Below are 26,899 nucleotides of genomic sequence, written 5' to 3' on the forward strand. Positions count from 1 at the left end.
CTCAGGAACTTTAAATCGACCCCAATTTTTTCAGAACCGCAGTTGGGAGTCGGGGAAGAAGTGTTAAAACATCTCCCCACCTCCGCCCCCTCATCCATCGCACACCTTGGCCAAAAGCGAAAGAATCTCAGGTTTTAGTTTTCCCACCTCTACAACGGAGAGGAGAGCTAGAGACTGACCTCAACACGTTGCTCGTAAGCACCTGGGACTGGAAAACCTTGCAAGATTACCGAGTCCCACCCCGTTGGTTCTTACAGCGCCTGCGCAGAAGCCGCGGGCCGCCTTGCGCTGTTGGAACCCGCCTCGGCCCCTTCGCGCCCTCGGAGATTCGGCGCTCGACAGGCGTCTGTCAGCCTGTCTTCCGGTTTCGGTGCCGCGCAGGCGCGCCTGCCGAGCGTCGAGCCTCCGATGGAGATGGCGGCTGCTGCTGAGTGAGGGACGGCAAAGGCCCAGAGCCCGGGCGGGAGGACCCGACGGGCCTGCGTGCCAGGGGGAGCGCGACCGGGTACAGAGGGCCGGGCAGGGCCTGAGGGGCGCGAGCACGGCTTCCCTGAAGAACAGAGACGGGCGGGCCCTGCGGGTGTGGGATGTGTGTGGTTGTGGTGGGTGTGACGTGTGTGGTGGGAGATGTGGCTTTCGGGCCGCGCGTTTCGCCTGTGTGTGGTTGCGACGATTGGGCTCCGTTTGGTTTTGTGGTTAGGCGGGGCGTGCATAGTTGTGTTTGGTTATGCGGCTGAGGGTGGGTGGGCGGTTGTCTCCCAAGTGCTTGTGTTTGGTTCCCTGGTTGTGTGAGGTTGGGGCGTTTGGGTCCCAGTTTGTGTGGAGTTGTTTGTAGTGTTTGGTGTGGCGTCTGTGCGATGTGTGAAGTTGTCATGCCTGCTCTATAGGGTCGAGTCTTTCATGTTGTGTGTGGTTATGCGACGTATACATAATCGTGTTGAATTATGTGGCGGGTGTTGTGTGCGGTCGAGGCGGTGATGAGTGCTGCGACTGTGGGCTGTGTAGTGTATGCGGCATGTAGCCGGGTAGCATTCATGCTGGGTGTATAATTTCAGGATATGTAGGTTTTTTGTTTATTTTTAACGTGGTGTAGGATGTGAGGGGCTTGCATATGTTATGGTTGTGGGGTCTGGCTTGGTGGTTTGTAGTACATTTCTTTGGTTTGTGTTGTGTTTGGTTATGTGATTTTAGAGTTTGTTCACGCATTCATTCATTGTTGAGGCTTTATTGAGTTTCTTCATGGGGATAAGGTGGTGGGAAAAACGCACATGGTCTCTGCCCTTACAGAACTTAGAGTCTTATGTACTTAGTTATTTTATGTATTTGTGATTATAAATTGATATAAGTGCCCTGAAGGAAGTGCAGGAGCTGTCCCATGGTAGAATGCCTCAATAAGGGGCATTTCCTTGAGGAAGTAAGGTTGGGTTGAGATGTGAAGGGGGTATGTGTGTGTGTGTGTGTGTGTGTGTGTGTGTGTAGTGTGTGTGTTTGATTTGTGGTTGTTAGGGTGAATGCATGGGAAGGAAGGGGGCTTTCAGAGTCAGGGCATCTGATGAACCACTGGCTGCGGTGGGAACTGGAGCTACTATTTCAGTGACTGGAAAAGGGACTGAGATCTGTGTGTATATAGTCATGGGGTTTCTTAGAGGAAAAAAAACAGGGTTCTGGTGTTTCATTTGTTTATTTTCTGGGTCACAGCTACCCTTCAGTTTTGAGGAGCAGGCAGTCCCTCCTCACAGGCCCTCTCATCAGCTCCATCCAAAGCTGAGGGTCATGTATTTCCTCTTACTCTTTCCTGTGGTTTGTGACCTCAGGATTTTGCAGAGAAATTTCTCCACTTTTGTAGAATGGTTTTGTCTGGATTCTCCCTATGACTGGGAGTTTTTCTGAGGTGACATTGGAAGTGACTTTGCCATGGCCCAATAAAAGTGAAAATGTAACTTATTAAGCCCTGAATTGTTTAAGCACCAAATCCTTTTGTTTTTGAAGCAGTGAGAACATTAGGCTTGCTGTTCAACTGTCATTTATTGGCTTATAAAATCCAGTAAACTCATTGTAGAGAAAGTACTCTACAAATATAAAGCACAAAGTAGATTTTTCTTTTTACCACTGGGTTTCTAATGCTCCTCCTTAGACTAAGGTTGGGATTTTTGTGTGGTTGGTTTTGATTTTACTTTTGTTTGTTTTTTTTAGGGCAGACACTATTTCTTTTTCTATTTGCATTTTTGACATAGGTGTAAGAGCTCAATATATGTGGTTGACTAAATGACCAAGGTGAAGAGTCAAAAATTTCTGTATGTTGGTAAGTACTTCAGACATTTCCCCAGTGGCTAAAATGGCATACAAATTATGAAGTTGGACCAGTTGGAGTGAATGTTAGAGAACTACCTTGGTATTGTTTGCTTTTAAAGTTGAATTTTCTTATCTTCAGGAATCTGTGCTCCCTACTTCATTGAGTTGCCATTGTCCAGTGAGGTTCTCAAATCTTTAAAGGTTTTGTGTTTTGGTGTAAGGATTTGAGAAAGCAGTTTTGTGTTTTCAAACTTGTACTGAACAAACATTAAGAAATCTTGTTGAACTGTGAAAAGAACAAGAAAACTCTCAATTGCCGCTAATTTGCCTGAATGGGCTTTTTTTCTTCCCCCTCCCCTCCCCGCTCTTTCCTGTTTCAAAGCTTTTCCTACTCCAAAGAGGAAACCTCATCCAGGGCCATGATACCACTTCTCCGTCATCTGTGTGCTGCTTGGTTAAGCTAATGCTGTGAGAGCCCTGGTCCCTTGTGGAGGAATCAAGCTGACTGTTGGCATGAGGACCCTGCCTTGCAGGGGTTGAGAGGGACACTGCTATGGCTTCTCTGGATGACCCTGGGGAAGTGAGGGAGGGCTTCCTTTGCCCTTTGTGCCTGAAGAACCTGCAGTCTTTCTATCAGCTTCAGTCACATTATGAGGAAGAGCACTCTGGGGAAGACCGTGATGTCAAAGGGCAAATTAAAAGTAAGAGGCGAGAATTTTTTGCTTATCCTATTCTGTCAGTGGGAGCGTTAACTCATGGGATGGTTTCATTAACTTCCGTGATGCCACCAGAACATGATAAACAATAGAAAATTAATAATAATAGCAGTGTACGTATATGAACATGTATCTTATGCTTACCATGTGCCAGGCATTGTTCAAAGTCTTCCCATGAATGAACTTCATTTAATTCTCACAATAACTATTGGACTGTGAGACCCACTTTACTCATGAGGGTACTGGTCACAGAGAAATTAGATAAGTTGCCTGAAATCACACAGTGAGGCAGGGCCTGGCTTTGAACTTAGTAAATGTAAGTCTTATGCTTTGCTGTCTCTTGCTACACTGAATTATCTAATTGCCAGCCTATAAGAATTTGGAGTGGAACTCCTTTCCTTTTGCTCTGAAAGTGGAGGCACATTGTACACCCATTTCCCTGTCACAAATTCAAGCCTTCTGCCATTCTTCCTTGTTTACTTATCCCTTGTCCTCTACAGCCCAGAAAAAGGAAGATCATAGTTGAAAAGCAAGGAGAAACAACCCAAAAAGTTAAACATGGTTTTTGAGCTTCCCAGGTCATAGAGAGTTGCAGAAAGATTTTTTCAAAGCAATTTTAACTATACATAGGATTCATTTCTGGTCCTCCTAAATATGATGCCACTACTCTGGAACCCACTTTCACCTGCTTCTCCCAACTGGAAGCATTTCTGAAGGCAGTGAGGTTAAGAAGGTCTGGATGTGTATTCACAATTCTGTGTTGGATGAGAGAGAAGGGGAGGATCGTGTATTTCTAAGTGGAATTTGGCCTCCACACATGTGAGTCACATGCCCCCTGTAATCATATAGTCCCACTCCATGTCTCACTTTTCAGTTCAGAAAAAATTGTTGAAATTGTTAACATTTATAACCTCTGTCCAGAAACATGACAAAGTCAAATATTTTCAAAATCCTGGGGGCTGTGATAAATGAGGCTGGAGGAGAGCTATAACTATTAGAAAGCCTCCCAAAAAATGTTGTGCATTTTATAGTTTTCAGAGTTCTCGCAGAAATATTATTTCTTTTGATTCTCATAGCAACTCCGCAAGAAGGTGGTTGGTTTCATTCTGCAGAGAAAAAGTGAAGCTCAGAGATGTTGAATGACTTATCCAAGGTCACATAGGAATTGACAGAACTAGGCCTTGACCCAGGTCTTCTGTCACCTCTGAGTCTAGTGCTGCTCTTTCCACTTGGTATCACTGATGATACCAGACCCTGTGTTCCAATCACAGTTTGTCCTGCAGCTAGAATGCAAACAAACTGATCATCTAGGTTTCCTTGGACAGTTGAAGGGCCGCCGTGATTTTTAATGAGCGTCCAGCCTGAGTGTCAGCTGAACTGAGTCATATACTGTGATGTCACTAAGACTTTGATGCTAGTGGGTACAGGGGTTAGACAATGTCTTCAGCTTCCTGTGGTGACCTATTTATTAGAGGAAAAATGTTTAAGGTTACTTAGGGACTAATAGATGTGGGAATCCACTTAATAATAGAGTAGAAATTTTATGAGTTGTGAAAAAAACTTGAAAGAATTCTCTTGTGTTTTTCCCTCTGTTTTTCTAGAAAGAATTAAGAACTAAGAAAGAACTAAGAAACTGAGTTAAGCATTCCTTTAGTCTAATGATCATTTGTTTAGTCAGGAAGGAAGTCTTGCTTGTGTGGGAGTTTTCTGTGATTTAGAATCAGGAAAGTTTTTAAGATTGACATTAAAGATTTTTGAAAAGTCATTCAAAAAGCAGGTCATGTCTTCATTTGGTCTTCTGATTCTTAGAAATTTTATGACATTGCTGGTTTTGTCAAGTGAAATGTTAAAACCAAAAGAGCAAACCTTGGTATAAGGTTTTGGAGGCAGTTTAAGAAAGAAAATATAGGGGCGCCTGGGTGGCTCAGTTGGTTAAGCGACTGCCTTCGGCTCAGGTCATGATCCTGGAGTCCCTGGATCGAGTCCCGCATCAGGCTCCCTGCTCGCCAGGGAGTCTGCTTCTCCCTCGGACCGTCCTCCCCCCCATGTGCTTTCTCTCTCTCTCTCTCAAATAAATAAACAAAATCTTAAAAAAAAAAAAAAAGAAAGAAAATATAAATTTGTCATTAGTAGAAGTTGATCAGTGAGTTTGGGCCCCAGCCCTGGTTCAGCTTCAGTTTAGCACTTGTACAGTAAGTGTTAATTAAGAAAGGGTGGTTGAAAATTAACCGTGGCTTTTGCTTTGTGGTTTTGTTGTTGTTGTTATTACTTTTTTTTCTGCTTTGTGGTTTTAAAAACATATGGGATTGTTCTTAATTGACCCCCTCTTGAAGTGCTACACCTGGGAAGGTTGCTAGAGTGTTCTGTCCTCCTAAAGTGGTTAAATGGCATGGACTGCCTGTTTAACCTGACACAGTTTAGTCTTGTTTGCAAAAATGAATTAGTGAATGCCAAATCCAGTTTCCTGTTTGCTAACCCTTTGTTTACATCAGGCAGTTTTCTCTCCCATGTTGTTAAGAGAGATTACTTGAATGCATTTTAGATGGTGTCCTTTAGTTCTGGTGGACCTTATTTTTTCCAGTGGGAGAAAGCCATCTCAGAGTAACCACTAGCTTGACTGTCTGAGACATATCTATGAATGTAACAGTTCCCCCTCTGCCTGCCAGCCCCTCTATATCTGCATTTCCGTAGGTTTTTGTAAAGCTATGGTAGTGTTTTTAATGTTATTCAGGTGACAGGGCATTTAAAAATTGCGGGAACTCCATGAAGTATTGATCTAGTAAATCTAGAAGAATTGTATTTTGTATTAAATCTGATATTTTTGGGGCGCCTGGGTGCCTCAGTCATTAAGCGTCTGCTTTCAGCTCAGGTGATGATCTCAGGGTCCTGGGATTGAGTCCTGCATCGGGTTCCCTGCTCAGTGGGGAGTCTGCTTCTCCCTCTCCCTCTGTTGCTCCCCCTGCTTGTGCTTGCTCTCTGTCAAATAAATGAAATCTTTAAAAAAAATAAAAATAAATCTCATGTTTTCTACTAGATTCTAGGGGCAGAAAGGGATAATTACCCAAAATTTGAGAACCTTGATGAGAGCAACATAGGATCAAGAATTTTTTCCCACACAAGTTGACTGCTGTTCCTTTTTAACAAACAGCAAGTCCTCTCTCCACAGTACAAGGGGCAAAAGCCCTGTTCTTCAGATGCTTAGTTTTTGAATCACGCTGGCTTGGAAGAACTGGGGTTCTCAGTTTCAAACAGATGAGGTGTCCACTTGCAGCCCTGTTGCCCTATAAGCTCTGTGATCTGGGGTGCGGCAAGTTTTTCCCCTCTTTTTATGTCATGTCCTCATTTATAAGTATGGATACCACCTGCTTCATAATATTGTGAGCATTCATTTTCCTGATTTTTTTAAAGCACTTTGTTTTGTGCCTGGTACATGCAAAGAATCAATCCAGGAAGCATTCATTTTCTCTTCTTACCAAGTCTGGTTCCCTCTGTGTTATGTTGTAGGTGTTATACCTGTTTCTTGAAGCTTTTTGTTAATATCCTCACACATCCATTTAGTAAGTGAGTAGGGGAAGAACTCTCTGTACAGCTAAGCATTATGGGGAACACTATCCCAGGGACGTTGGTTTCATTGAATCCCATCCTGGAAGTAAACAAGAAGTGTTTACTCATGAGTCCATAGAGTAAATAAATTAATACTGTAGAATTTAATTTTTTTAAAAATATTTTATTTATTTATTTGACAGAGATAGACATAGCGAGAGAGGGAACACAAGCAGGGGGAGTGGGAGAGGGAGAATCAGGCCTCCTGCTGAGCAGGGAGCCCGATGCAGGGCTTGATCCCAGGACCCTGGGATCATGACCTGAGCCGAAGGCAGACAGACGCTCAATGACTGAGCCACCCAGGCGCCCCTGTAGAATTTAAGTTTTAAAAAACTTTATTTTAATTAAGATATGGTTTACACATAAGTTTTTATGTGTACAATTTAGTGAGTTTTGAAAAATGTATATTCCCATGTAACCACCTCCCCAGTTAAGGTCTAGAAAAAAACATTTCCATTGCCTTGGTCCTCTCATTGAATTTGATTTTATACTTTAATTGGGCTCTTAAATTTGGCCATGAATAGTAATTTAGCTGTATATTGGTTACATAAACCAACTTACTGCTAATACTGACTAGTGAATGAATGCTCTGTGGTATTTGTAATACAGTGGTTGTGGATTCATTATTACAATTTACTTGGGATCCAAAATTTTTTAAATAAAGCATAGTCATTTTATCAGCTCTTGTGTTTTGAGATTTCCTTTGACTTTTTACTAGATGTTTATGGATCGATTTATGGTGTTTGTTTCATTTTTCAAGGTCTTGTCCAGAAGGCTAAGAAAGCCAAGAATAGGCTGTTGAAACGAGAAGGAGATGACCGAGCAGAATCAGGAACACAAGGATATGAGTCTTTCAGTTATGGAGGGGTCGACCCTTACATGTGGGAACCCCAGGAACTAGGTAAGAAGTTCTGTTCATTCATTCAGCAAATGTTTGAACATCTATATGTACTTGGTGATGTTTTAAGAGTTAGCTGAGAAAAAAAAGTAGGGGTGGGGCACCTGGATGGCTTAGTCAGTTAAGTGTCCAACTCTTGGTTTCGGCTCAGGTCATGATCTCACACAGGCTCTGTGTCCAGGCTCTGTGCTCACCAGGAGTTTGCTTGAAGATCCTCTCCCTCTGGCCCTCCCCCCAATCGCACTCTCACTCTGTCTCTCTAAAATAAATAAATAAACCTTTAAAAAGGAAAAAGTCAGCTGAGGAGGCATCAGTAAACCAGAATGGTCTAAGCTTCTAATGGACCTTATGTTCCAGAGTGGAGCAAAAATGGATCAGAATGAACTGAGCATCTGCTTTGTGTTAGGCACTGCATTAAATGCTTTACATGTGTACTCATGTAATCCTCACTGCCCTGGATGGGGACCTGCCCAGAGTCAAACAGCTAAAAAACTATAGACTTGAGGTAGGAATCCAGGTGTTTGACATCAGCCCGGGCAGAGACTCCATTGACTGGGCTGTCTCTTCTCATGTAGGATGTTACCTGCCTAGCAGGAGGAACTCATTGACTTATTTGTGCAACTGAATTTTTTTTTTTTAAGATTTTATTTATTTGAGAGAGAGAGAATGAGAGACAGAGAGCATGAGAGGGAAGAGGGTCAGAGGGAGAAGCAGACCCCCCGCTGAGCAGGGAGCCCGACACGGGACTCAATCCCGGGACTCCCAAGATCATGACCTGAGCTGAAGGCAGTCGCTTAACCAACTGAGCCACCCAGGCGCCCTGTGCAACTGAATTTTCTGAAACACATAATTATGGTACCATCTACTGACTTTCAAAATAATCATCTTGGGGTGCCTGGGTGGCTCAGTCGGTTAAGCATCTGCCCTCGGCTCAGGTCATGATCTCAGGGTCCTGGGATCGAGTACCACGTTGGGCTCTCTGCTCAGCAGGGAGTCTGCTTCTCCCTCTCACTCTCCCTCTGTGCTTCCCCCCCTCAAATAAATCAATAAAATCTTTTTTTAAAAAAAAAAAAACATCTTTGTGGGGTGATGAAAATGTTCTAAGATTTATTTTGGTGATGGTTGTACAACTCTGAATATGCTAAAAACCATGGAATTTGTATGCTTTAAATGGTGGATTGTATGTCTATGAACATCTCAACAGAGCTGTTACCAAAAATGCCACATGATCTTGAACTAGCTAATTTTACATGTCCTTTAACTGTTGTATGATAACAAAACTTAATATATTTTCTGTCCATACAATGGATAAATAATGATTTCCTCCTAAGGCTTTATTATACTTTCATATTCATTATCTTTTTCATCTTTCACAAAAGCTTCATGAGGTGGAATGGGTCATGATGCTTATTCCCATTTACAGATGAGGAAACAGGCTCTAAGGAGGGAATTGATACTTACCCAGAGTCATCTACCATATTCTTCATATAGGGCCACAATGGAATGTGTCTTTTTGAATGAGGAAAATCTTAGAACTGCACTGTCTGATAGGATAGCCACTAACTATATGTGGCTATTTATAAATTTAAATAAGTTAAAATTAAATAAAATTAAAAGTAATTTCCTCAGTCATACACTAGCCATATTTCAAGTGCTCAGTCTACACCTGTGGCTAGTGGCTACCATATTGGAGAGTGGAAACATTTTCATCATGGTAGGAGAAAATGGCTTTAAAAAGAACACTATAGGAATGCCTGGGTGGCTCAGATGGTTAAGCATCTGCCTTCGGCTCAGGTCATGATCCCAGAGTCCTGGGATCAAGTCCCGCATCGGGCTGGGCTCCCTGCTCCTTGGGAGCCTGCTTCTCCCTCTGCCTTTCTCTCTTTCTGCCTCTCTCTCTTTCTCTGTCTCTCATGAATAAATAAATAAAATCTTAAAAAAAATAAAATAAAATTCATTGAAGGGGCGCCTGGGTGGCTCAGTTGGTTGGGTGTCTCTCTTCGGATCGAGTCGTGATTTTGGGGTCCTGGGATCAAGCCCCATGTCGGGCTTCCTGCTTGGCGTGGAGCCTGCTTCTTCCTCTCCTCCCTACTTGTGCTCTCTCTCACCAACTCTGTCTCTCTCTGTCAAATAAATGAAATCTTAAAAATAAAAATAAATAAAATTCATTGAAGATGGGGCACCTGGGTGGCTCATTCGGTCAAGCGTCCAACTCTTGTTTTCGGCTCAGGTGATGATCTCAGGGTCCTGGGATCGAGCCCTGTGTTGGGCTTGTGCTCAGCGCAGAGTCTGCTTGGGATTCTCTCTCCCTCTCCTTCTGTTCCTCCCCCACACTCGTGCTCCGTCTCTTTCTCAAATAAATAAATAAATACAATCTTAAAACAATACAAGGTCATCTTTAAAAAAAAAATAAAATTAATTGAAGATAAGCCGCGAGGGAGAGGGGCTCTCTCGGAGAAACAACATGTCACTCATCTCCCCATTTCCTGTCCTAGGCGCTGTGAGAAGCCATCTTTCTGACTTCAAAAAACACCGAGCTGCCAGAATTGACCACTATGTTGTTGAAGTCAATAAATTAATAATCAGGTTAGAGAAGGTAAATTTTGTTGTTTTAAAACATTTTCTTTTCTGCAAGTATAAATTTTCTGGGAGAAAAAAATTACATTTCTGCAGTGTGTATCAGGTATATTGTATATATTGGATGCTGGCAGAGAAACGCCCCACCTCGAGCTCACCTAGAGAGGCACAGAGGACGTGGTAAATAGTTCTAGCCTAGGCTGGTTTTACTGTAGGAGATGGCCCAGGTTGACAGACGTGCCTCATATCCAGCTTTCCTTTTCCTTCCTCTGAAGCCACTTGGCTGCTGGAAAACCTTTCTACCTTCAAATTATTTCCTCTTTTGGGTGCCCAAAATACAGTCATGCAGTGGGACATAGTGTGTGATACTCGATAACAAACAGAAGCTGGGGACAAGGTCTGTGAGGAGTACTCATCCAGGGCCAGCGTTCAGTGTGGGAACATCTGGACTGGGCCTTCTTGTCCTGTGGTACCAGAGTGTGTCTTCCACCCACAATCAGGCTGTTCTGCTTTGACCCTAGAAATGCTTGTTGTGTATAACCTGAATTTTATGGTGGGCATGGTAGCAACCGCAGTTATAGTTCTTGATGTGTACTTTGTAGGGCAGAAATATGTGCCCAGGTTCATTGTCCAGGAGGACCGTGGAGAATCAGGAATTCCTCATTGCTTTCAGTAGCCACATCCACCACATCCTTGCCTACCCCTGGTTATTGCGTAAATGGAGAACTGACAAGAGATTGGAATCAGGTCATGGGGAAGGGAGCTGCCTTCTAGATGCAAAGCTAATACTCTGTCTAATGTGAAGTTGCATTTGTGACTTTGTGGGGTTGGGGATGACAGATGAGACTTGAGAAATGGATGTGTGAATTCCTGCTTGATGCCTCTTGCCTGTGGAAAGTGTGTACATCACCTGTTTAATTCCATTTGGCACTGTTTTCTCCTTGTCAGCTCACTGCATTTGACAGAACAAATACCGAATCTGCTAAGATACGAGGTAACTCTAGAATTTTGCTCACATTCATTCTATTTATCTTTTTCCCTGACCAAACCTCTTTTTAAAATGACTAGCTTTGGGGCGCCTGGGTGGCTCAGTCGTAAAGTGTCTTCCTTTGGCTCAGGCCATGATCCCAGGGTCCTGGGATCGAGCCCCGCGTCGGGCTCCCTGCTCCTCGGGAAGCCTGTTTCTCCCTCTCCCACTCCCCCTGCTTGTGTTCCCTCTCTCGCTCTGTCTCTCTCTCTGTCAAATAAATAAATAAATAAAATCTTAAAAATAAAATAAAATGGCTAGCTTTTCTGTTTGTTTGATTTTTGTTTTGTTCTTCCCAAAGCAATAGAAAAGTCCGTGGTGCCTTGGGTCAACGACCAAGATGTCCCTTTCTGTCCAGACTGTGGGAATAAGTTCAGCATCCGTAACCGCCGCCACCACTGCCGCCTCTGCGGGTCTATTATGTGCAAGAAGTGTATGGAGCTCATCAGCCTCCCTTTTGCAAGTAGGTAATGTGGAGGCAGGGCCCTAGGCCCTGTTCTTCTTGTGACTAGCTTGTTTGCTGATCACTAGTGGGTGATTTTTTGACCATTTTTGTTTAAGTGAATGTCCCATGGGATCTTCATCCATTCATTTATTGATTTCATGAAGCCTGCTATAGGCTAGGCACGATGCTAGCTAGGGTCCAGGGATACAGTGGTGGATAACAAGGGCTGGCAAACTTTTTCTGTAAAAGATCAGGTAGTAAATATTTTAAGCTTTGTGGGCTACAGATGGTCTCTGTGACATTTCTTTTTCATTTTTTTTTTAAAGATTTTATTTATTTATTTGATAGAGACACAGCGAGAGAGGGAGCACAATCAGGGGGAGTGGGAGAGGGAGAAGCAGGCTTCCCGTCGAGCAGGGAGCCCAATGTGGGGCTTGATCCCAGGACCCTGAGATCATGACCCCAGCCGAAGGCAGACGCTTAATGAGTGAGCCACCCAGGTGCCCCTCTTCTTTTTTTAAACAACAAACGTTGTTTAAAACCTTTTTTAAAAAACCTTTTTAAAACCATATTTAGCTCAAGGGCCATACAAAAGCAGGCTGGACTTGGTTTACAGGTCATGTTTGCCCACCTATGGTTTATAAGGCATTGTCCATTCCACAAAGGGTCTAGCCTCTAGCAGAGGACACAGATTTACAAATAATTGCTTTATAAAGAGATAAGTATCATGAGAGAAGTTGCATCAGACACCCGGGAGAGCTGACCAAATCATTGTCAGCTCTGCTTGGAAACGGCAGCTGAGGCTTTGAGAGGAGACTATAAGAAATGGTCTTTAAAAATGAGCAGCAGGCTAGTCCTTTCTTTTGAGAGAAAAGTCACAGTTTATTGTCATATAGAACAGACTGTAACATCATAATATGAGAGACACTGAGTGCTGGGGGGATCAAGAGCATGGATGCTCAGGTTTGGGAGGTGACGTTTGAGAAGAGCCTTAAAAGACAGCAAGGATTCCAAAGAGGTAGGGCAGGAGGGATCCTGGGTAGAGTGCAGAGCAGGAGCAAAGCCGTGGAAGGGCCCTGGGGGAAGATTAGTCATCGAGCAAATAGAATAGTTGGGGGAGTATAGAGGACATGTTTGAGAGTTATGGGGATGGTGGCTGCAAGGTTAGGTGGAACCAGAGGGTGTAGAACTTTGAGTCTCAACTGGTTAAAAGTTGCTAAAGTTGATCTCTTGGGCTTTGGGCCAATTCTGGGACATTTGAGGTGGTTTTGCAACCCTGGGGAGTTCTGCTGACTCTGCATGTGCTGTTGGCTATGGAGCATCTGGACAGTGTGGGGCAGAAGCAGATGCTTCCTCTGTCCCGTTCTGACATCCAGCAGGCACACATTACCTTGATAGCTTCCCCTTCTCCCCGAAACTGACTTTCTGTCTCACCTGAGACTTCATAAGCTATGCTTTTGAGACACTATTCACCTTTCTTATCTTGTGCTAATTAACATTTACTGGGCAGCTGCTATGGGGTAGCCCTGTTGCATATATTGGGGTACAAGTATGAATAAGACAGTTCCTACCCTCCCAGATTCACAGAGCAGCTCTGGGTATACATAGAACTGTCATACAGGGAGAAAAGTGGAAAGTGCTCCAAGAGGGATGACATGGTAGGACCTGATAGGAAGGGCATATTGTTTTTGCCTCAAGGAATAGAGTAGGGCTTCCAGAAGGATGTACCATTTGAGCTGAGCTTTGGAAGGGGTAGGAGTCAGATATTTGGGAGTGGGGAAGTCTGTCAGGACAGTCTGGGGAGATTGTAGATTGTGTTGGGTCAGGCTAGGAATGGGCTTCAGAGCCTCAAAGAGAGACCTTCCTAAGCTGTCTGGCTTTTTCCTGGCTGGCAGTGGGAATCCCTCCCACCACAGAGCCTGACCCCAGGAAGGCAAAGGTGTGGTGCTTCTTGCCCATAGACAGAGCCTGCATCAGCACCTGTGGCCTCCCCTCTGTTGTGAGCGGTGGGGTGATGGGATGCTGTGGGCTCATTGCCGCATGTCCTGTGTTGTGCTTTACAGACAAGCTCACCAGTGCCAGCAAAGATTCCCTGAGTACCCACACCAGTCCCAGCCAGTCACCCAACAGTGTCCATGGCTCCCGCCGGGGCAGTATCAGCAGCGTGAGCAGTGTAAGCTCCGTCCTGGATGAAAAGGATGACGACCGGATCCGCTGCTGTACACACTGCAAGGACACGTTGCTCAAGAGAGAGCAGCAGATTGATGAGAAGGAGCACACCCCCGACATTGTAAAGCTCTATGAGGTGACTCACCGTGTGTGGTCCTGGGTCTGACTTGAGATGCAGATTTGGCTGTTACATGTTGTGTAACAAAATATGCATGCCTGCATATTTTGGAGAATGCTTTGGGAAGTTGTTCTTTTGAATCATTTTTACTTTCTGCTAAAGGGCCCTGGTATGGTTTCCTAGCTAGGGCCCTGGGTGATTCGCAGAGTCATCCTGAGTGTGTTGCAACAACCTTGTTCCCTCACCCCTCCTTGCCCACTTGAAAGCAGGAGGTTGGAGACTTTGGTGGCCCAGGGGCAAGAGGAGGAAGGATGGTTGCCATTCTGTGTAGACAGGATTTGTGGATGAGGGGTAGTGGAGCTGGATCAGGTATGAACAGTGGGCCAGAAGAGTCCTGGGAAATTCACTTGGGAGCTTCAGGCTTTACAGGTTTGAGTGACTGCCCATGGGCATAGAGCTTCCCTTTTAAGTCCATTCAAATGCCTCAGTCGTCATTACCACCAGCAATCCCAAAACACATTCAGTAGATGCATACTTTGAGAGGAACATAGGGTCGTGCAAAAACGGGATTCAGAGTCAGACGGGGAGTGAGTCTGCCTCACTCCCAATGGCTGGGGGACTTGCAGGCTGAGAAGGATTAGCTAGCTGAAGGTTTCATAGGCAGGTGATGGGAGATGGGAAGGGGGAGATCAGCCTGGCCAAGGTAGCAGCTCGTGTAGAACCCTGAGCAGAGGAGCGCCTGGGCCTTCCTCCACTTACAGTGGGGCCACATCCTGATAAAGCCATCCTGAGTTGAAAATATCAGAAGTTGAAATTGCCTTTAATACACCAAACATACCAAACATAGTGTGCCAGCCTGGCCTACACTAACCGTGCTGGGAACACTGACGTTAGCTTGCAGTTGGGCAGAAGCCTCTAACACAAATCTGTTTGATAATAAAGCGCTGAATGGATCGTGTAACTTACTGGATACTGTGCTGAAAGTGAAAAACAGAAGGTTGAGTGAGTACAGGATGGTTGTAAGGGTATCAGTGGCTGACCCTGTGATCACGCGGCTGTCCTGGAGCTGCGGCGGCTGCCACTGCCCAGCGTCACGGGAGGGTGTCCTACTGCATGTCGCCAGTCCGGGCAAAGATCCACATTCAAAGCTCCAGGTTCTGTTCCTACTGAATGAGTATCACTTTCGCATCATTGTAAAGTTGAAAAATCATGAATTCTAACCATTGTAAGTCTGGGACCGTCTGTCTGTTTGCTGATCACTGAGTGGTCACTGTTAGCAGGTCTGTGGGTCATAATGGCTGCATTTCTGGAATCACCACAAAAGTACTTAGACTACTAGAAATGGTGTTAATGAAACCCTGCCCTGAGCTGCAGATGTAGCCATTACCCATCCTGTGTATGGAGTTCATGACCTGATAACTCATTTTTGTAAATAGCCACCATGCTTTTTCCTTCCTTCATTTTTGAAGTAAGCCCTGGCAATGCCATTTGCTAGTATCTTTCATCACCTGGCAGAGAAAGAATGTAGCCACCAATTCCTTTCCTCTGCCTTGGTAAAACTCACTGGCTTATGTCCTGGAAGGCCTTGCTCCCTGCAAAAACATCCTGTCAAAAGTTCTGCCCTCACTTTTTTTCCTTCCTGCAAGATTTACTGCTTGTAAAGGAGGTTTGTAAATCAGGAAATTGATAACAATAAAAACAAACAAAAAAACACTCTGCATATTTCCAACTGTACATTTAAAAAAAATTTTTTTTTAAGTAGGCTCCACACCCAATGTGGGGCTTGAAGTCACAACCCGGAGATTGAGTCGCATGCTCTATCGACTGAGCCAGCCAGGTGCCCCGGAAATTGTACGTTTTAAATACATCTCTATTGATGCAGCATAACTGTTTTGTACCTTGAGAGCACCACTCACCTCTTTTGTTTTGTTCTTAGAAATTACGACTTTGCATGGAGAAAGTTGACCAAAAAGCTCCTGAATACATCAGGATGGCAGCATCATTAAAGTAAGCTATTCCTCAGTTTTTCTAATTCAGTGACGATTGTTTGCGGGCACTTTAGCGCAGCTCCTCAGTAACTGAAAATGAAAATCTTAATTCTGGCTGTGCTTTTCTTCTGTGACCAACTGTGGAGAATCTTTGTCACGTCTGTATTTCTGTGTGGCACGTGTTACAGTCCTCTGGTAGCCATGTTCAAGGGGCCCCAGTTCTGATGGAGCAGGTTGGGGAAGGGGCTCAGACAGTAGGCACCGCTGCCGAGTGTGGCATCTGGAGGTGAGCAAGGACAGTGTGCCTCAGGTGTCTGCCCTGGGGTGGGAGGTGGGGGGGCCTGCTGCTTCAGGCTTAGAACAGGCATTTCCTTTACAACAGGGCTTGGCACACTTCAGCCCATGGGCCAAATCTAACCTGCCATCTGTTTTTTTTTTTTAACTAAAATATAATTTACACACCAAAAAAATGAATAATAATTTACATACCGTTTTAATGTGTACAGGTCAGTGGTTCTTCACAGAGTCATACAACCGTCATTGCTGTCTTAATTCCAAACCATTTTTATCATCCAGAGAAACCCCACCCCCATTACCAGTCATTGCTTATTTTCCCTCTCCCTGGCAACGGCTGGTCTGCTTTCTGTCTGTGGATTTGCCTCTTTGGGACATTTCGTATAAATACATGATCCTTTGTGTCTGGCTTCTTTCACATAGTGTAGCGTTTTCAAGATTCACCCTTGTGGCGGCACGTGTTAGCGTTCCATTCCACTTGTGCAGATGCATTGTATGGATAGACCACATTTTGTGTACCCATTAGTCCATTGATGAACATTTGGGTTTTTCCACTTCTGGCTATTATGAATAATGCTTCAGCAAATATTCCTGTATAAGTTTTTTTGTGGACATACAATTTTATTTCTCTGGGGTTTATACCTAGGTGTGGAGTCACTGGGTCATATGGTAACTCTAGATTTTAAACTTTTTGAGGCACTGCCAGACTGTTTTCCAAAATGACTGCACCACTTTATATTTCCGCCAGCAGTGCATGTGCATTTCAGTTTCTCCATATCCTTGCCAATGCTTGTTATTGCCATTTTTTATGAATAAAATTTTATTGGTGCATAGCCATGCTCATTTGTTTGATTTTAACTGCAAACTACAACTACAGCAGCAGAGTTGAATAGTTGTGACAGAGACTATCTGGCCTGCAAAGCTAAAAATATTATTATCTGGTCCTTTGCAGAAAAAATATGCTGACACTCTTAAGAGCATTGCTTCTTCTGCAGGTTAGTGATACGTGAGCTAGAATTTGAAGTGCTACCACTAGAATCAGATTGCAGCAAGTCTTTTCCCAACCGGCAGAAAAACAGTTATGTGCTCTCTATGTGAGGATTATCTGCCTTTGTCTTAAGCCTGTATTGCCCACCTGCCACCTTTGTAGTGATGCATGTGGAATTAAATGTGCCTTGTTTAGAACAAACCTGTATTTTTATTTGCCCCTTTACTGTGGCAATGTGTTATGTTGTCTCCACAAAACAAAGTTTGGGGTACCTGGCTGGCTCAGTCAGTAGACCATGTGACTCTTAATCTCAGGGTCATGAGTTCAAGCCCCATGTTGGGCATGGAGCCTACTTAAAAGCAAACAAAAAACACAAAGCTTGGCTTTTCCTTCATGATGGCAGTGCCCACATTCTAAGTCTATCATGTGAATCTCACATGAAAAGAAAATGAACTTTTTCATTTACATGGTCCTTAAGGAGTTTCCTAACTTAGGAGTCTGTAAATGTCTGACTTACAAAATATGAATGGCTAAACCCGGTTGGTCTGTGGCAAAAACACCCCTTCTCTTGCATGTCTCCCTGCCTCTACTCTTGCTCTGGGGCTCTTCTTCCAGTTCCTGTTCCTTCCCCCAGTGTATGCCAACCCATGGGGTGGGGAAAGAGGTGGGAAGGGAACAGAAAAGAGGTAGGGAAACCATTGTAGACCACCCCCATTTCCTCCAGTCCTACCAACTGGGTGTCTGCAGCCCCTGGCAGCAGACAGTATAAGGGGAGGACACCCTGTTTCTCCAGCCGTCTCAGCCACTACAGTGCTAGGGCCTCTCTTCCCTTATATTTGCACTTTCTATACCCCATTCTTCCTCTTTTCATTCCAAGAGCACTGGTTCTGAAAAACAGGAGGAAAGGACACATTTTCTTTTCTACCTGCAGTTCACTGAGCAATAATTTCAATCAATGGAGCATATAGCCTCCCTGTGAGTAGGCTGGGAGAAGCAGCTCAAGTGATTCTGATATCTACCTCCCCTAAATGGAGAATCCTTGGCTTGGAGCACCTGCCTCATGTTCTTTTCCTACCTGGAACTTACTGGAATCAACACCCGTCCTCCTACCTGTGCCCATTGGTCTGAAATTAGAGCAGGACTCTCTTCTTCCAGGATGTCAGCAAGAAGAACTGTGTTCCTGGCAGTCTGAGCTGGCACTCAACTTTCCCTCATGACATCGTTACCCAGGGGGCTCCTTCCCCTGAGTCTGTTGTTTTTCTTGCTTTGTGCCTCAGACACAGCTGTGGGTCACTGGGCCTCCCCATCCAGCTGGGAAACTACCGTCGCTGAGCACATTCCCAGATGTCGAACTCCTACTCGCTCTCCAAAGACTTGTTCTACAGGGTTTTAAGCACACTGTCCGCCCTCATTCATTCTGTGGGTATTTACTGAACACTAGTTATGTGCCGGTACTGTTTGAGGTACTGGGGATGTAGCAATGAACAGTGCAGACTGTGTCTGCTGCCCTGGAGCTTCATTACCGTGGGAGCACAGCCATAACCCAGTGAACAAATCATGGGCAAGGTAACTCCAGACGTGGCAGGTGCTCTGTGGGGGTGTGTTTGGTTGTGACAGACTGGGGGTGGGGGCTGGGGGGGGTGCTTTCAGATTTGAGCCAACCTTGTTATTTTCCATGTGACTTGGAGATATCAAGACAAAGTGCAAGCATTCCTAATTCTGGTCTGATGTTCTTTTTGCAAACTGTGTGGTTTGAGATGATGAAGCCAACATTCGATAGGATCCTCCAATTATAGCACACACCAAGATTTTTCCAGCTAGGGCTGTCTTGTAGACGGTAAACCAGGTCAGCACAGCAGTCCTTTCTGCTTATTTAATTTAAATTGCTGCTGCCTCAGGAAGGGAGCTGAGTGGCCATTGCTGAGGCCGCATGAACAGCTGCAAGATCTTCTGAAGTGTTTTTCTTTTCAGTGAGCACTGACGAAGCTTGGCCATGTGCTAGTTACTGAGGATAAAAATGATAAGCCATCGTCATTGCCCTTGCATTTCAGGCCTGACGGGGTGACACACTTGTAAATGAACAGTTCTAAGATCACATAATAACTGCTGTTGTTCCTCTGAGTTAAGTGGAATGAAGCCACCTCTGGCCTTCCCTGCAGCCCCCTACTCCACCCTGGGGAGTTATCCCCTGTCTCCTCCCTGCTTAATTTGGTGTCAAAGTGCTTTTCTCATGTAGGGAGCAATTGTTCATGAGGCCCAGGAACATTGGCAATCGATATAATGCTGCGCTGGGTATTGCTAGGTGTTGGGGTTTCCTTGGTCAGCTTTCTCATTGTTCCTGTTCTCCCTGGGGGTAGTGTTTGAGTGAGAAAAGCCAGCTGCTTTCTCCTGGGATGTAGGGTAACCGCTTATTTAGCAAACCACTTCATATGTCTTACTAGGTATAGTGAAAGTGTTTAGGGAAAGTAGATTGAAGTAGATGCATTTGCATTTATCTTGGTGATAAGCGTAACGGCTAGTCCTTAAAGGCCTAGGCACAAATCTGCTCCTGTGGCGTCTGCTAATTAAAAACAGCTTCCATTTGATTAGCAGCACTTAAAGGAATGCATTATATACAAGAGTGTGAAATAATACCACTTGGAAAGAATTAGCTGTGTCTCCCTTTGTAAGACCCTAAACCTTTAGAACCCTTTTCTACACCACTCTCCAGTCAGCATGGTGAAACTTGAATCAAACATTTCGTGATTTTTCCTTAGTGCTGGGGAGACAACCTACAGCCTGGAACATGCCAGTGACCTTCGAGTGGAAGTGCAGAAAGTGTACGAGCTCATAGATGCTTTAAGGTAAGGCCTGTTAGGTGATGTCTGACTTGCCGCCTTGAGTGGAGGAGATGCGGTTTCAGTGGGGCTTGAGGGTGGCTGTCAGGCCCGAGCTTACCCAGAGTCCTGGTGACAGAGAGTATGTGTGAAGAGCAGGCTGAGGTGGGTGCCAGCTCTGGCACTCACCACATCTCAGTAACTTGGTTAAGATTTCTAATGTTCATCATTATTAAAGAAATAGGAACTGATTATTGACACCATCTTTGTACCAGCCATTGGTTGTATCCACATCTCATTTATTCAACCAAGTTAGCCGGGTGGTAGGGATTAATACGCTTACTTTGTAGGTGAGAGGATGTATCACAGCTAGCAAAGCGGTGGAGCCAGGATAGAAACCCAAATTCTTTCTTCAAGTCAACAGCGGCTTTTTAACCATGGACCGGCTGTTGGGGTTAAATCAGCCCTTTGAGGTATAGAAAGCATAGTGATTCAGAGGGAGAACTGAGATGAGGAGGCTTTGTCCATCCGTCTGTGCAGGACTGACTATGTCATTTATGGGACCTAGCGTAAAATGAAAAAGCAAGAATTACTAAGAATTTTAAGATGTGGGTCTTGGAGTAGCTGTGGCCTCCTGCTGCCCAGTGTTGCCCCCAGCACTGTCCACAAACCCCCTGGCCCAGTTTCAGCTTGTGTACCGGCCTGGCAAAGCCAGTTGCTTCCTGCCTTCTTCACCTCAGCCCACTCCAGGGGCCTGGGGAGTCCCTCACTGGCCCCCCAGGCCCTGCTCCCATTAAAAAAAAAAAAAAAATTTAAGACAGTGACATCAGAATATTAAACCAGGCACAGGTCACTCACCCATGAAGTTGGCCCTGCATGTGTGGTCAGTTCCTCAATGGCTGAGTGTTGCTTAGACACCCTGTGCTGTGTCGGGGCTTTGGGTACAACCAGAGGGTAAGGAATGGGCTTTGCCTTCAAGGATATTCCGTGGAGTCTTTAACCTGCTTCCTCCACAGATGGTCCTGGCACAAAAGCCCGGCAACTCAGAGATTTAACCCTTGTTTCTGGGGCTGGCAGCACCTGTTACATTGATGTGTTTGTTCCAATTCAGTAAGAAGATCTTAACCTTAGGCTTGAACCAGGACCCTCCACCACATCCAAACACTTTGCGGCTGCAGAGGATGGTCAGATACTCAGCTACGCTTTTTGTGCAGGTAAAGCCAACCTGTGGTGTCAGAAACGTCTCATTTTCCTCCCCTGATTTTCTGCCTCTCAGAAGGCAGACCGTGCCAATGGTTTGTTCTCTATTTGTACATTTATTATTTTTTAAAATTGTAAATAGAATTGTGCCACATTTAGAGAAAAATTTGAATTACAGAGAAAAGTAAAAACTTCTTAATCCTCTCTCCCCAGTACCATTACACATCATTCTGGTATATTTTCCTCCTTTTTTTTCATTTGCATTTGTTATATAAAGTAGTTATGATTAGTGCATAGGTATAAATTTTTGTCTTCTCTTTTTAACACTGAATTTTATATCATAAGCACTTCCTACATAGTCTTCATTTAAATAGTTACCATTTGAATGGCTGCAGAATACGACTTTCTATGCACCATCCTTTGTTTAATTATTCCCCTTTCATTGAGGATCTGATAGATTCCTGCTTTTCGCTAGTGTGAGTACAGCCTGACAGACATACTGATACATGCCATTTCTTCCTCAGGATAAGCTCCTGAGGGTCTCTTCCTGGGCCATTGCTTGGGAGGAAACAGCTGATTGTTCATAGGCAGACTAACCCTGGGTGGTTAGAGTTGAGTTGCTTCTACCTAGAACAGCCCTTGGGAGAGCCACAGTGAACCACATCTGGGCTTAATGACAGAGCGAGCCCTGTTTGGTTAGTTTTCCAGCACCGTATTGCAGAGAATTAGGCCCCTTCTCCTTTTGACTAGTGTTGTATTCAGCAGTCATTTGGTGAATGCCTACTGTGTACTAGGCAGTGTGCTAGGTGCTGCGTGTCCTGACATGAACAAAAAGACATTCCTGTTCTCATAAAGCTTTTTTTCTGGAAGGAGATAGACAAAAAAATAACTACAATATAGAATTTCTAAGATGGTGAAAAGTGCTGTGGAGAAACCTAGAGCAGGGAAGGGGTAGCAGGGGTGTGGGCCTTGGATGGAGTCTTACAAACAGACTTCATTAGGCTCATTTTCTTCCTAAAAGGATTTAAATACAAAATTGTCCATGACTTCCTACAGGAAAAGTTGCTGGGTTTGATGTCACTGCCAACCAGAGAACAGTTTGAGGAACTGAAAAAGAAAAGGAAACAGGAAATGGAGAGAAAGAAGATCCTGGAGAGACAGGCAAGTGAAAAGCAGGGATGTTGGTGGCCTCCTTGAGCCTAGAGGCTGCCCCAGGCTCCCAAGCGGCCCTCTTTGAGATCATGTTAAATCAGAACTCACTGCTGTCCGGTTTGCATCTCTCTTCTGTTCTTTTCTGGCCTCTCCTCTGTAGATTCAGAATAGTTATTTTTCTTCCCAGGTCAGACCTATTTGCCTTTCAGAGATCCTGCTGATTTTCTCTCGTCCAGAATACCGTGGAGGCTGCCAGTTGTCCCTGTAGCACAGGTTGCAGAGGACCCAGACACCAGGGAGCTCTTTGTAGAATGTTTTGGAATATGCAACACTAATCAAAATGATGTGTGCGTTTAATATCGTGTGAGAGTCTAGTGTGGATGAGTAATGCTAGACCTCAGAGGTTTAAGACAAGCCTACAGCCAGTGACTCTAAAATTGAGAAAATCTTATCCCTTAACTTATTGTCATTAATTTAGTTTTGAAAATCAGGCTCCGTCCCTTCTTTCCCCTAAAACCAAAAGCGTGATTTGACTTAGCAGTTGGATACCTTAGTACTGAGGTGGGTATTTGGAGTCTCATCAGCACAGGGACAGCGGGACCGTAGGAGTGGCTGATGATGTGGCTGCTGTTGGCCTGGTGACTGTATTTCTTCTCTTGGGCTTTGGTGTCTCCCCAGGTTGTCCTGGAATCCCAGCAACGGTTTGAGGAAAGGCGGAGTGACCTGGCGTCTCGTGCGGCCAATGGGGAGGTGGTGTCCCTTCGAGGGGGACCTGCCCCCCTGAGAAAGGCTGAGGGCTGGCTCCCGCTGTCAGGAAGTCTGGGGCAGAGTGAAGACTCGGACCCCCTCCTCCAGCAGATCCACAACATCACATCATTTATTAGGCAGGCCAAGGCTGCCGGGCGGACAGATGAAGTGTGCACACTGCAGGAGAACCTGCGGCAGTTGCAGGATGAGTATGACCAGCAGCAGACGGAGAAGGCCATTGAGCTGTCCCGGAGGCAGGCCGAGGAGGAGGACCTGCAGCGAGAACAGCTGCAGAGGCTTTGTGAACGGGAGTGGGAACGAGAGAGGGAGCAGTTCCGGGCTGCGTCCCTACATACACGGACTCGGTCCCTGGACTTCCGAGAAATCAGGCCTTTTCAGCTGGAGCCTGGCAGGGAGCCTCGTACCCACCTTGCTTATGCTTTGGATCTAGGCTCTTCCTCAGTTCAGAGCAGTGCAGCTGCGGAGACCCCTAACCCCAGCTCAGCTCTCGAGCCAGCCAGAGTGTGGTCTGGACCCCCAGCCCTCGGCCAGGAATTCTTCCCCCAGAGCATGATATCACAGCAAAATGAGCTGGCCTCCCTAAACCCCTTCGATGAGGAAGACCCCTCCAGCCCCACAGCAGAGGGCACTATCAGCCCTCCTGCTGCAGAGTGTTCCTTTGGCCCTTCAGTCTCCATTCTCAAAGAATACAATCCTTTTGAGGAAGAAGAGGAGGCTGTTGCAGGGAATCCCTTCAGTAACCCAGATAGTCCAGCGCCCAACCCCTTCAATGATGAAGATGAGCATCCCCACCAGAGGCCCTCAAGCCCTCCTGTTTCTGGCAACCCCTTTGAGGAAGCCCCCTGTACCAACCCCTTTGAGATGGACAGTGACAGTGGGCCAGAGGGCGAGGAGCCCATAGAGGAGGAGCTCCTCCTCCAGCAGATTGATAACATCAAGGCGTACATTTTTGATGCCAAGCAGTGTGGCCGCCTGGATGAGGTGGAAGTGCTGACAGAGAACCTGAGGGAGCTGAAGCGCACCCTGGCCAAGCAGAAGGGGGGCACCGAATGACCCCCCTGACTGTGGGCAGGGCATCTTTGGGCCCAGGGCCTGGCAGGAGCCTGTGGAGCAGGACTAGGGCTGGTGGGCCTGGTGGGGCAGGAGGAAGGGTGACAGCTACGAGGCACACAGGTCAGGGCAGGGAATCTGCTGTTTCGTGCTGTGCACTTGGAGGTTTTTCCACTACAGTTGAATAATAAAGTGGAAACCAGAACAGGAAGAACCAGCATTCATTTGCTGTATTTCCTGGGGCTTTTAAAAGAATTTTTTTGTTTTTGTTTTTTTGAATCGGGTTTTCCCTTTAGAAGGGATTTTAAATTTTCATTACTGAGTAGAACTAAATGCAGTTCTCTTGGGCAGCCCTCGTGGGTCCACTTGCTCCTGCCTAGTCTTTGGTCTTGATGCAGTATTATAGGGCACTTTCTTTGGCCAAGACAGACTCGTTGGATTCCTTTAAACCTTACTCTGGTCTGACAGAAGTCTGTCCCCCTAGGCTGTGGGTTCTTTCACCTGGGGCTTCCTCTAACCTTCTGGGTACATCCCACCTGTGCAGCAGAAGGGGGAGCTACTGCTATGAAGGCAGTAGTTCAGACCCAGGAGAGCCCAGCACCTCTTTTTAAGAGGGGGTGGTGGGGGGTGATGTTTTACCAGGGCATTTCCCTGTCAGTTTAAGTCATTGTTTGTCTTTCAGGAGGCTAAACTTCAGTGCGGGGGGATCACTGGGTCTGACCATGGTCTGTTTAGGAAATAGGAGTGGTGAACTTTTTGGTTGATGGAGGCAGTAGTATTTGGGAGCAGAGTTGTCTACCCAAATGTTGCTCTGAACGACTGACGGAACAATTGTCTGTCCCCAGCGAAACCTCCCTCTAGAACTTTGGTGAAATTACTCTGACTTGGGCTTTTTCAGAGGGCCCAGTCTATAATATAGGATTGGTAATCAGGAAGCTTTTGTGGAACATTGCCAGGAGAGTGGAAGCTTCCCTGAGTCAGAAGATAAATTAAAATGATTTTCAGGGCTAGTTGATCAGCCTTCTTCCCTTTTGGTTCATCCTGTCGTGACCTGGGGCACCAGTGGGGTATTTTCCTACCAATGTTTAGTATTAAGAAATGGAAGTGTTTGAAGAGGCACAACCCAGGATCATTCTAGTAGCACCATAGTACTTGAACTCTTCATCAATTAAGGGCAAAAAGGGAAATTGTTAATTTAGCTCTGGTGCTTTGGTTTACATAATCCTTAACTGATGTCTGACATCATGATACTCAAGTGTGCTCAGCTCTAGGTAGAGTTCCTGCAATTATGTGTTTCTGATTAAAGAACAATAACTGACCACTAGTCACTTTATACCCCTTAACTAACTATGGGTCATCCTTTCACTGATTACTGGTGTGAGAGCTGAGATTCATTTTGTTACCTTCTGGGAAGACCACTGTTGGTCTTGAGAATGTTTGAAGAACTGTGGTGTAAAGGTAGTCTGTATTTTTGTTGACACTATTCACATTTCTTTGGCATCTGTTGGATCTTTGGGCTGAATGGAAAGATCTTGCATAGGGGTGTGGGAATGGGATATGGGTGGAGGGTGTGTGGAGGACGCTTTGCGTTGGGGTTCTGTTCACAAAGGAATATGAGTGGATTACTGATGTCAACCAAGTTCCCAGCCTTGTTGATTATTGTGGTTGGGAAGTTGACAACCAGGTATCTAAAGTATTGCCTGGCACAGGCATCTTTCTTCCTTCTCATGCCCTTCCTGCTGTCGTTGTGGAGGGTTTCATGGCTGACTGGCATGCTTCCTACTGCTAGTCTGTCATTGCTCTCTGATCGAAGAGGACGACACTCTGCATGCACCAAAAAGCAGGTAGTTCCAGAAGCTAAATGCTGCTTTCCATCATAGTTACTTTTCTTATGAGAATTTATCTCTTCATTAGCTAGTGATTTCAATTCAGACTAGTTTACTGAACATACCCTTTTCCTGAAGTCAATCCAGGTAGCAATCTGTAAGTAACTAAGAGCATTAAGAACCACACGTATAAGAAACATTATTTTTAAACTTAAAAAACAAAAAACACTGAATATACTAAACCAAACTAAAACCTTCTGATGTGATTAATTCTTCCATGGGTGTATTCTTCCATGAATTCTTCCATTTAATTCTTCCATAGCTATATTCTCCTATAATCATAGGCCTGACCGGAATTAGAATTCTCTATCCCTAACGTTTCCCAGAATTCACACAGGCACAAAGTTGGATTTACAGAGATTGGTTATCGTCAGGGTAGATAAAGATGGCCCATGAATTGCAGCCACAGCTTCAAGTGCTTACCTCATGTGAATATTTCACTCTTCCTGCAGTCCTTCAAGGCAAACAGCTCCATCTCATGAGAAAATGAGCAAGTTCCTGATGCAGCGTTGGCAAATATCCCTAGGCCTAAATCATGTATGGAAGAGACTTTGGGAATTCAGGCGTCAAATGAAGTTGGCTTTTCTTTTTTACGCCTTGTTTGTATTTTTCCATGTCTAATACACTAAGGACACTTAACTCATTGTACTTGCAGCTCAGTGTGTCTTTGCTGTTTGGATACTAAAGTGTACTTCTGAGTCATCATGTACCAGGTGGTAGGTTGGACACAAACTGGCATAATTAGGCCTTGGTACTCAAAGAGAGAAGCTGGTCTCTTTACCAGGTCACAGACTATTGAAGCAGATTGTACTGGTCATCTGACAATGACAGCTTGAGCGTCATTGTTTGCATGCACTACTCTGGGGCCTTGTATTGGAACCTTTTTTTAAAAAAATAAACTAACACATGTTA

At 45.1% G+C, this 26,899-nt stretch overlaps 1 protein-coding gene across 3 annotated transcripts; it reads left to right on the forward strand.

Moving 5' to 3' along the window:
* The first annotated feature begins 368 nt into the window (after positions 1-368).
* Positions 369-26,899, forward strand: RBSN (rabenosyn, RAB effector). Of its 3 annotated transcripts, XM_025885285.2 has the most exons (12): positions 371-505; positions 2,235-2,993; positions 7,372-7,512; positions 10,005-10,105; positions 11,035-11,080; positions 11,415-11,576; positions 13,622-13,863; positions 15,782-15,852; positions 19,872-19,958; positions 21,043-21,145; positions 22,188-22,292; positions 22,962-26,899. In XM_025885285.2, the coding sequence occupies exons 2-12, from the start codon at positions 2,846-2,848 to the stop codon at positions 24,102-24,104; spliced, it is 2,349 nt and encodes a 782-aa protein (XP_025741070.1). In that variant the 5' UTR covers positions 371-505; positions 2,235-2,845; the 3' UTR covers positions 24,105-26,899. The 3 variants fall into 3 exon arrangements, with proteins under 3 accessions (XP_025741072.1, XP_025741070.1, XP_025741069.1); XM_025885287.2 differs by lacking the exon at positions 2,235-2,993 and having other exon boundaries at positions 369-505; XM_025885284.2 differs by lacking the exon at positions 371-505 and having other exon boundaries at positions 535-2,993.

Source organism: Callorhinus ursinus, unplaced genomic scaffold, assembly GCF_003265705.2.
Source record: "Callorhinus ursinus isolate GAN/ISIS: 27379988/994484 unplaced genomic scaffold, GSC_fseal_2.0 scaffold15, whole genome shotgun sequence".
Taxonomy (NCBI): domain Eukaryota; kingdom Metazoa; phylum Chordata; class Mammalia; order Carnivora; family Otariidae; genus Callorhinus; species Callorhinus ursinus.